This window comes from Otolemur garnettii, unplaced genomic scaffold (assembly GCF_000181295.1).
Source record: "Otolemur garnettii isolate 467f Iridium unplaced genomic scaffold, OtoGar3 scaffold00100, whole genome shotgun sequence".
Taxonomy (NCBI): Eukaryota; Metazoa; Chordata; class Mammalia; order Primates; family Galagidae; genus Otolemur; species Otolemur garnettii.
Window position 1 is genome coordinate 7,509,032 of NW_003852495.1, and position 10,444 is coordinate 7,519,475.

At 53.2% G+C, this 10,444-nt stretch overlaps 1 protein-coding gene across 2 annotated transcripts in view; it reads left to right on the forward strand.

The window, feature by feature from the left end:
* The window catches only part of RYR1 (ryanodine receptor 1), a 131,919-nt gene that overhangs the window by 9,182 nt on the left and 112,293 nt on the right, over positions 1-10,444 (forward strand). For both annotated transcript variants that reach the window (XM_003796154.3, XM_003796155.3), the window contains exons 2-13: positions 1,167-1,286; positions 2,599-2,703; positions 3,698-3,772; positions 3,858-3,936; positions 4,203-4,315; positions 4,611-4,704; positions 6,169-6,262; positions 6,391-6,465; positions 6,905-7,061; positions 7,198-7,362; positions 9,106-9,227; positions 9,683-9,878. In XM_003796154.3, the coding sequence (XP_003796202.1) occupies positions 1,167-1,286; positions 2,599-2,703; positions 3,698-3,772; positions 3,858-3,936; positions 4,203-4,315; positions 4,611-4,704; positions 6,169-6,262; positions 6,391-6,465; positions 6,905-7,061; positions 7,198-7,362; positions 9,106-9,227; positions 9,683-9,878 (1,395 nt within the window). The remainder of the gene's footprint in view (positions 1-1,166; positions 1,287-2,598; positions 2,704-3,697; positions 3,773-3,857; positions 3,937-4,202; positions 4,316-4,610; positions 4,705-6,168; positions 6,263-6,390; positions 6,466-6,904; positions 7,062-7,197; positions 7,363-9,105; positions 9,228-9,682; positions 9,879-10,444) is intronic.

The window sequence follows — 10,444 nt, forward strand, 5'->3', positions numbered from 1 at the left end:
GCCGAGCCTCCAACTTCTGACTTCAAGCAATCCTTCTGCCTTGGCCTCCCAGAGTGCTAAGATTATAGGCGTGAACCACCATGACCAGCCTAGACTCAGGTTCAAATCCCAGCACCTCCTGTTACCCACCTTGTGGCCTTGGCCAATCAACATCCCCCTTTGAGCCTCAGTTTCCCCATTTTATTATATTTTTTATCTTTTAAAATTACTTATTTACTTATTTGTTTTTTTGAGACAGAGTCTTATTATTTTACCCTCGGTAGAATGCCATGGCATCACAGCTCACAGCAACCTCTAACTTCTGGGCTTAAGCGATTCTTTTGCTTCAGTTTCCCAAGTAGCTGGGACTATAGGCTCCCACCACAACACTCTACTATTTTTGTTGTTGTTGTATTTGTCATTGTTGTTTGGCAGGTCCAGGCCAGGTTCAAACTTGGCAGCCCTGGTGTATGTGGCTGGTGCCCTAACTGCTGACCTGTAGGCACTGAGGCAGTTCCCCATTTTATTTTATTTTATTATTATTATTATTTTCAGAAACAGAGTCTCACTTCAGTTCCCCTTGAAATGGTTCTCTGGTTCTCCTCTCATGGGGCGTTAGAAGTAGGTGGGAAGCTCAGCACCCGTAGCACAGTGGTTACAGCGCCAGCCACACACACTGAGGATGGTGGGTTCAAACCCAACCTGGGCCAGCTAAACAACAATGACGACTGCAACAAAAAAATAGCCGGGCATTGTGGCAGGCTCCTGTAGTCCCACCTACTTGGGAGGCTGAGGCAAGAGAATTACTTAAGCCCAAGAATTTGAGGTTGCTGTGAGCTGTGATGTCATAGCACTCTACTGAGGGCAACATAGTGAGACTCTGTCTTAAAAAATAAGTAAAATTGGGTGGCACCTGTGGCTCAGTGTGTAGGGCGCCAGCCCCATATACTGAGGGTGGGGTGGTGGGTTCAAACCTGGCCCTGGCCAAACTGCAAAAAATAAATAAATTAATTAATTAAATAAAATAAAAATAGAAGTAGGTGGGAGAGGGCTCAACCCTGCCCCTGGCTGGTCTGGGTAGGTCTTATTCCTTGCTGTTTTTTTCATAGGGACAAGGGTGGGGGGAGTGGCCTGTGGTGGGCAGGCCAGGCCCCACCAGAGAGCCCTGACCGCTAGGTCCCCTACAGGATGATGAGGTGGTCCTACAATGCAGTGCCACCGTGCTCAAGGAGCAGCTCAAGCTCTGCCTGGCTGCGGAGGGCTTTGGCAACCGCCTCTGCTTCCTGGAGCCTACCAGCAATGCCCAGGTCTGTGTGGGGTTGGGTGGGGGCCTGGGGAAGGGTTCTGGAGGAGCAGAGAGTCTCAGATCCAAAGAAGAGGGGAGTCTGAAAGGGGGTGCTGGTAGGAGAGAAAGTGGGGAGGAGGCTAAGAGAGAAAAGGGCCAGGGGTCCAAGCTGGTTATGGTGGCGGTCTGAGGAGAGAGGGGCAGAGGGTCTAAATGTGTCTAAGGGGCAGAGAGCCCCCACATGAGGGATCCCTGTGCACATGGAGGTGTGGGAGGCCAGGGCGAGGCTACTGATCCAAAGTTTTTCTTGGCAGTTGTCTCGGGGGACAGAAAGCCTTCATTTCAAGGGTCAGATGCCTGAGAGTCTAGAATAAGGGGCAGAGGGGGAAGGGTGGAGTCTGAGGGGGAGGGACAGGGGTCAGAAGGAGGAGCAGGACAGGGGCAGGGCAGAGGACCTTGGGTCCAATGAGGAGAGGACCTTGGTGTTTTAGAGGGAGAGGACTGGGCCTGAGATGCGGAGGGCATAAGGCATCTGGGAGGGGTGGGTGCAGGAAGGGTCCCAGGTAGCAGGGGTCTATAGGAAGGCAATCCCAGGGTCTGAGGCTTGGGGTTCTAAGGGTAGGAGCAGCTGGGGTCTGAGAGGGCAGGGACGGAGGCCACAGAAGACCTTGGTCCGTGGTGCGGGGCTTGGAGAGTCAGGGGGACCCTAACAAGGAGCTAACTGTGGAGGGGTCTGAGGGGAGGAATGGAAGGAGCCTGGGTCTGAGAGGAGGAGACCTGGGGGGTGGGGACGGGGAATCTTAAGGGGAGGAGGGCTCAGGCTCTTGGTGAGTGGGGTCTGAGGGGCAGAGCCTCGAGTCCCTTGAAGGGGAGGGTATCTAGGGATCGGAGGTGGCTGGGATGGGAGGTGTGTCAGGCCAGCCCACACCTGTGAAGTAGTGCTCATAGTTGTCTCAGGGAAAAGGCAAGCTGTGGAGCTGTCTGGAGGGAAGGGACAGAGCAGGAGCTGCCCTTCACAGAGCAGGTTCAGTGTGTCTGAGTGGGAGGCACAGAGCTGGCGCTTCCTGTGAGATTGGGTGGAACATCAGGTACTTGAGTGGGGAAGGTGGTGTGGAAGCTTCTGTGCAGTCTGGGAGGAGCTTAGTGTTGGAGGGAGGACGCCCAGGAGAGGTTTTCTGAGATGTTGGTGCGGATTCAGTTGAGGGAGGTGGCAGAGGGCAGGGGCTTCTCATGGGGTTGGGGTCAGGTCTGGGTGTTTCAGGGGTCTGGGGAGGAGGTGTGCCAGGGAATAGTGCTGGGTGTCTTCAGGCCTGCACTCACATCTCCCCACCCAGAATGTGCCCCCAGATCTGGCCATCTGCTGCTTTGTCCTGGAGCAGTCTCTGTCCGTCCGAGCCCTGCAGGAGATGCTGGCCAACACGGTGGAGGCTGGCGTGGAGGTGAGGCTTCCTCTCCAGGGATGGGCACAGAGTAGGGATGCGTGAGAGGACCTGGGGTCATTCACCATCTGTTCTTCCTCTTTCTGCCCCACCCCACAGGCCCTCAATTTGGATAAGTGGGTAGGTCTGGCCTTGGGTGTCACCAGTCCTTCCAACTCCTCCTGACCCCAGGCCCGCCTCTTGGGCCCACATCCTGCACACAGGGGTTGAGGGTCTCCCCCACCCTAGTTGTGAGGGACTGTGGAGTCCAAAACAGGCCAGGCAGGCAGGAAGGAAGGAGTGGGGGCTCAGGCCCCTACCTTCCCATTCTTCTCCTTCCCATCCTCTGCCGTGCCCTGATCCCAGCTCCTGTCCGCATGGGACCTCTCCCCTTACTTCCCCCATCCAAAGCGTGGGTCCCCTATGTTCCAGGGGTGGGTCTGCCATGTGATCACATGGCCCCATCACATGGCCCCCCAGAGCATGGGCATGTGAGAGCTGAGATGGGAGGAATGATGCCATCTTGCAATTGGATGTGCCCTACCCCCACAGCCAGTTTTCCTGTGCTCTGGTGGGGTGGCTGCCCTGTCACTATGGCTGATGTTCACATATAGAACATCAGCTGGGACTGTACTGGGGCACACCGGCTGCAGCTCAGCTGTGTTGGGACAGGCTGAGCCGGGGCACTGAGGTGCATGGAACACAAGAGACTGGGCTTCCCTGAGTGTCCCCGGGAAGCTGGAAGATGGCTTTATCTTCCCTGAGTGATTCTGGGGCCTGATCAATGAGGTGAAGGAGGCAGGAAGGATAGAGTTGGCTTCTCAGAGACATAGCCCCTGCTTCCATGGACAGGCAGAGAATCTGTTGAGGATCTGAGCTGAGGCATCCTTACTTCCAGCCCCAAGCATGGTATTCTACAGGATCACATTCCCACCTGTGAATAGGCCAGACATCATGGGGGCCTATGAGAGTCTGGGGAGTCTGTACTTACTCCGTGCCTTCCCTCCCCCTGCAGTCGTCCCAGGGTGGGGGACACAGAACGCTCCTGTATGGCCATGCCATCCTGCTCCGGCATGCACACAGCCGCATGGTGAGTGCATCGGTGAGGGGATGTGGGCAGGGGCAGGGTGTGCAGTGCCTCGCAGATGGAGGCTGATGTCCCCCTATGACCCTAGTACCTGAGCTGCCTCACCACCTCCCGCTCCATGACTGACAAGCTGGCCTTTGACGTGGGACTGCAGGAGGATGCCACAGGTACAAGGACTGGATGGGTGGAGCTGTGATGGGGTCCTGGAGGGCAGAGGGTCTAGGGGCACATTCTGGACAGGGAGACCCCAGCAAGCATGGGAAATTCTAAGCAGAGAGACTGAGGACACAAGTGTGGGCCTGTTAGGTAGAAAGTTGATGATAGCAATAGAATAATGGGCCAAGGGCTTGGGAGGGTCAGTGCCTTGGAATGGGGAAGAGCATTCTGTGAATCCACCATCTTGATGGGCACCTTCATCCATGCCTGCCCATAGGAGAGGCCTGTTGGTGGACGATGCACCCAGCCTCCAAGCAGAGGTCAGAAGGAGAAAAGGTCCGCGTGGGGGATGACATCATCCTGGTCAGTGTCTCCTCTGAGCGCTACCTGGTGAGCAGTCCCAGTTCCGGTGTGACATCTACTGCCCCCAGGGCTGGGGGCCCATGGGATGAGGCCTGTTTCCTCATCAATGATTTTCCTGGCTGGTCTCCCCCCAATTTCCAGTTTCCTGATCTCTGACATCCAATTTTCTGATTTCTGATCCCCCATTTCCACCTCTATATTGGTATCTTGATTTGTGACCTTTGATTTTCTGTCTCCTGTCTGCTGGTTTTCTGGCCCCTGACTCTGGGACTCTTGCCCACCCCTCCCATCATCTCTGACCACCACATCTGTCTTCCCCCAGCACCTGTCAACAGCCAGTGGAGAGCTTCAGGTGGATGCTTCCTTCATGCAGACACTGTGGAACATGAACCCCATCTGCTCTCGCTGTGAAGAGGGTAAGGGCCCCAGACTTCTGCTCCCAGTGCTAAGATCCCCCAAACAGACATTCAGTGTGGCCCCTCAGGCATGTCCAACCTGAGCCTTGGAACCTCAGCCCCCAAACCTAGATCTCCAAATTAGGACCCTCACACTTAGATCTCATACTGACCCCAAATCCAGAAACCCAGAGCTCAGACCCCATAAACCCAAAACTCAGTATCACATTCCCAGATGCAGACTCTAAAGTATTAAGACCCAAAATGTCATATGACAAACTCAGGTCCTAGAAGTCAGATCCCCTAAACTCAGATCCAAATCTTAGAACATTAAATTTGGAGTTTATACCTCAGACAATATTCACAGATTGTGACCTCAGCCTCCCAAATCCAGATCCTCAAATTAAAATCTCAGATCCCCAAACCAAGACTTCTAATTCAGACCCCAACTTCAGTCCTTTAGCCTTGGACTTCCAAAATTTAACATCAAATCTCAAAAAACCAGCCCCCCCCCAAATCAAACTCCCAATTCAGATTCCCATGCTAAGACTCCAAAGCATGGTCCCCAAATTTTAACCCCCACTTCTTATACCCAAAAATTCTGATCCTAAACCAGACCCATGCTGACACTCAAATCTCAGACAGTTTATTATTATTATTATTATTTATTAAATCATAACTTTGTACATTGATGCATTTATGGGGTTCAGTGTACTGTTTTGATATACAATGTGAAATGCTTACATTGAACTAAGTAACACATCCATCACAATTATACTCATTTCTTAATAGTTTTGAAATGTACCATTGCATCATGCACATTAGGTGAGGTCCCCCCAAATACCCTCCCCCCTCCCATGTTCCCTCTCCCCTCCCCTGTCTCTCCTCTTCCCTTCTACTTTCTGGACTATAGTTATGTTTTGCCATTCATATGAACTCAGACAGTTTTTGATCTCAAAACTCAGACTCTGAAACCCAGACCCATTAACTTCTAACTACAAAGCTCAGATCTCTCCTAATGCACACCCCAAAGATCAGAATTCCAAATTAGAACCTCAGACCCCAAATCTCAGAATCTAGCTTCAGACCTCCAAAGTCAATACTCAGAATTCAGGCTCTGACTCTAGAACCTGGCCTCAGACCCAACCATCAGACCTCTAAACCCAGATCCCAAACCTGCAGTCCTGGGCCTCAGGCCCCAACGCCAGTTAACATCAGACTTAAACCTCTGATCACACACTCTGATCCCAACTGCAAAAATTCAAACTCAAAACCTTAAATTCCTGAGACATAAACCCCGAACTTCAGCCCTGATACTCAGGTCTCCAATTTAGGTCTCCAACTTCAGACTCTGACACTCATGCCTTCCACTGTAAAACCTCAAATCCAGTCCCAACCTCCCACAGGGGAGGAGCAGGAACCCCGACTCCACCTTGGCTCCTAGGTCTTCCTGGGGCTCACAGTGAATGTCTTGCTCCTCTCCAGGCTATGTGACAGGGGGCCATGTCCTCCGCCTCTTCCATGGACATATGGATGAGTGTCTGACCATTTCCCCTGCTGACAGTGACGACCAACGCAGGTTCGGGCTGGGGACAAGACAGCCTGGGGTCTAGGGGTAGAAGGAGTGTGGATAGGACTCTATGAGTGGGATTAGGAACTGGATTCTGGGAGGCTGAACCCTTACCCCACTCTCTCCTGTGTCCCCAGACTTGTCTTCTATGAGGGCGGAGCCGTGTGTACTCATGCCCGCTCCCTCTGGAGGCTGGAACCACTGAGAATCAGGTGAGCAGAGGGGAGCTGGGGTTGGGGGTAGCATCTTGGGGTCCTGGTAGAAGATCCGAGGAAGAGATTGGAAGGTCTTGAAGGAAAGTCTGGGGAGCCCAAAAGAGAGGAGAGATGAAGGTCCTCAGGGGCCCTGGAGTCCTGGAGGAAAACGATGCCTGGGTAGGAGAGGGGGAATTCCTGAGGGAGTGATCAGGGGGTCCTAAGTGAAATGGTGGAGAATACAGGGGCCCGGAAACTGGGGGTCCTGGAGACATTCCAGCCTTGAGGAACCTGTGAGGACCTGAGAGGGAATTGAGGCTCCTGAGGGAGGAATGTATTTGGGGGTGATGAGGAAGGTTCAGGGAACCCTGTAAGAGGATTGGGTGCTTGGACGGAGACTGTGGTGCCCCTGGGAGAACAGGAGGTCCTCTGAGTCCCTCAACCTCACCCCCCGCAGCTGGAGTGGGAGCCACTTGCGCTGGGGCCAGCCACTTCGAATCCGGCATGTTACCACTGGGCGCTACCTGGCGCTCACTGAGGACCAGGGTCTAGTGGTGGTTGATGCCAGCAAGGCCCATACCAAGGCCACCTCCTTCTGCTTCCGCATCTCCAAGGTCAGTGGGGTTTTGAGGTGCCTTCCCTCACTTGGAGCTCTGAATCTGGCCCCAGCCTGTACTCTGCAGTTTCTCGGGGAGTCCCCTATTAAACACACACACAGAAGCGACCGATCTCTTTCTCTGTCCCCTACAGGAAAAGTTGGATACAGCCCCCAAGCGGGACGTGGAGGGCATGGGTCCCCCTGAGATCAAGTATGGGGAGTCACTGTGCTTTGTGCAACATGTGGCCTCAGGCCTGTGGCTCACCTACGCTGCCCCAGACCCCAAGGCCCTTCGGCTTGGTGTGCTCAAGAAGAAGGTGGGCCTGGCAGGGGGAAGGAGGGAGGACTCAAGCAGGGACAGGCAGGCTGCTGGGGGCCACACTCTAGCCTTCAGGAGTTTGAGGATGGGACTGAGACAGGAGAGAAACTGAGACAGAGAAAAAGAGGAAAAAAAGAGACACACACACACACACATACACAAAAAAACACAGACAAAAAGACATGGAAACAGAAAAAGAGAAAAATAAAAGCAGAGAGACAGAGACAAAAGACAGACTGACCAACTGAGAATAACTTTTAGCAAACAATTATCGAACACCCAAGTTGTTCTGGATGTGTGTGTAAACCTGTTCTCTGCCTTCCCAGTGCTTAGATATAGTGAATAAACTGCCTTTAAACAAGTACATAGTTTTACAATTGAGGGGTGAGAAAGCTCCTTTTGACAGAGGGCACAGCATGTGCAAAGGTCCTGAGGTTTGCATGAGCTTGGCTTGTTGCAATAACAGAAGGAAGACCCAGTGTAGCTGGAGCAGAGTGAGCAAGGGGCATAGTAGGAGGTGAGGACAGAAAGGAGATGAGGCCAAGTGGCATGGGGCCTTGTGGGCCATGGGAGGGCTCAAGCTTTTTTCCTGAGTGAGATGGACCTACGAGAGAGTGTTGAGCAGGGCATGGAATTGATTCAGGGTCACAGAGTTTCTAGGCTGCCTATGGGGACAGGTTAAGGGGCAGTGGGACAGAGCTGGAACAAGGAGACCAGAGAGGAAGGTGCTGCAGTGGTACAAATAAGAAATGGCAGTGGACAGAGCCAGGATATGGACTGTGGGGATTGGGGTGGGGAAGGTCACAGATTCTGGTTGGATTTTGAGGGTGGAGCCAACAGGGTTTGCTAACAGATTGACTCTGGGGTGAGAGAGAAGAGGGGCTGAGGATGATGGCATAATTTTCTCCCTGAGCAACTGGAAGGATGGACATGCTGTCAACCAAGTCACAGGACAGTGAATGTCAGCTCGGAAGGACAGGGATCTTGAGTTTTATCCCCAATGCCTAGAACAGAGCTGCTCACTAAGGACTTGCTGAGTGGATGAATTGGAAGCCCAGGGAGGTACTCATTTGCAAAAAGTGGGGCCTGTAACTGGATACATGAGCCAAGGATGCAGAGACCTCACTTGGGCCAGAGAGGGACACGTGAGAGTTGTCAGCAAGTGGATGATATTTACAGCCACAGACTGGACTAAGTCCTGGGGAGGTGAGTGTAGGATAAAGATAGCAGCCATGATGGTTTCACCTGACAGAAAGGTGGTCAGGCATTCATTCTGTCTGGTACATATGAAGTTTGGGGAGCTAGTAGAGCTTTCTAGGGAGAGATGCTAAGTCAGTAGGTGCAGGTGGAGAGAAAGCATCTGGCCTGGAGACAGGCAAGACAGAGAGAGACAGAGGGAGACAAGATGGACAAGAGAGAAATCACAGAGAGACAGAGAGAGAAAAAAGATAGAGGCAGAGATATATATGGAGATACATATAGGCAGAGGGGCAGAGAGGGTGAGGCAGGGAGGAGAGAGACAAAGCGTGGGACAGAGAGACAGAAAAAGATAGAGACTGAGACAGAGAGGAGAGAGAACGAAAGACAGAGGGAGACAAATGCAAGAGACAGAAAGATGAGGGACTGACAGAGAGATTCTGTGGAGTAGGGGCAGCTGTGTGACTATGTCTGGGCAGAGGTCTGGGGGGACAAGGCTCTGGTGGCAGTTCCCCCTCCTGATCTCTGTTCCCTCCACTCTCAGGCCATGCTGCACCAGGAAGGCCACATGGACGATGCGTTGTCGCTGACCCGCTGCCAACAGGAGGAATCCCAGGCTGCCCGAATGATTTACAGCAATGCCGGCCTGTACAACCAGTTCATCAAGTAGGAGGCCTGTCCACTCTGCCCCTGGGACCCTCATACTCTTGGAGTTCATATATCCATAACCCTAACATGAGCATGACTCCTAACCTCTATAACTGACCTGACCTCTATAGCCTTTGACTCTTAATCTGACCTTGATAGCTATGACCTTTAACCTCATCTTCTTGATCATCATCCACTTTTCACACTCCTTACACCAGCCTTTCACCCCTGACACCCATACCCTGACCCTGGACCCCTCCAGCCCTGATTCCTGCTTTCATGACCCCCTGTGCTTACACAGGAGCCAGTACGAGTCCTAACTCTGCCATGACCACTATGTGACCCCGGTCCATGCCTTTTCCCTTCTGCAGCTACGTCTCCCCCTTGTTGAGCAAGTGTGTCTGTAGAAGTCCTAAGGGTGTGGGGTGGTGACAGTGCTCTCAGCTTTGGCTGACAGCTGCGCGGTCCCGTAGGGGTCTGGACAGCTTCAGTGGGAAGCCACGGGGCTCGGGGCCGCCGGCTGGCACGGCACTGCCCATCGAGGGCGTCATCCTGAGCCTGCAGGACCTCATCGTGTACTTTGAGCCGCCCTCCGAGGAACTGCAGCATGAGGAAAAGCAGAGCAAACTGCGTAGCCTGCGCAACCGCCAGAGTCTCTTCCAGGAGGAGGTGGGGCCACGGCGAGGGGGAGGGGTCTATGGGGCAGAGGCAGGACCTTAAGGGGGCGGGGCAGTGGCCCTAGGCAGGGCCGGGCATACAGGACTTGGGGAAGTAGAGGTCTGAGAGGGGGCGGGGCAGGTGGAGGAATAAACCCTGGCCTCTGTGAACGTAGGGGGTGGGGCCCCGGGGAGGGAACCGGCTAGGTTGGTGGGCGTGGCCTATGAGGATAGGGCAAGGCGTGTGGCTGTGAGAAAGGGGTGAACAGGAGAGATGAGGGTGGTGCCTTGTGAAGCTCTGGGCTAAGGTGAGGCCTGGGACAAAAGGACAGGACCGAAGTGGGGCGTGGGAGGTGAAGGGGGGGGTGGATCTTTGGGCATTAGGAAGCAGATGTCAGCTGTGAGCAAAATGGACATAACTCTGTCCTTATGAGGTTGACATGGCAGAGGGAGACAGAAGATCAATAGAATAAATAAGTAAATTATATGAGGTGCTGATAAGTGCTTAGGAGAAAAATAAAGCCGGGAAAGGGTAGGGAGCTAGAGTTTTGCAGTTTTTTTTTTTTTTTTTGAGACAGA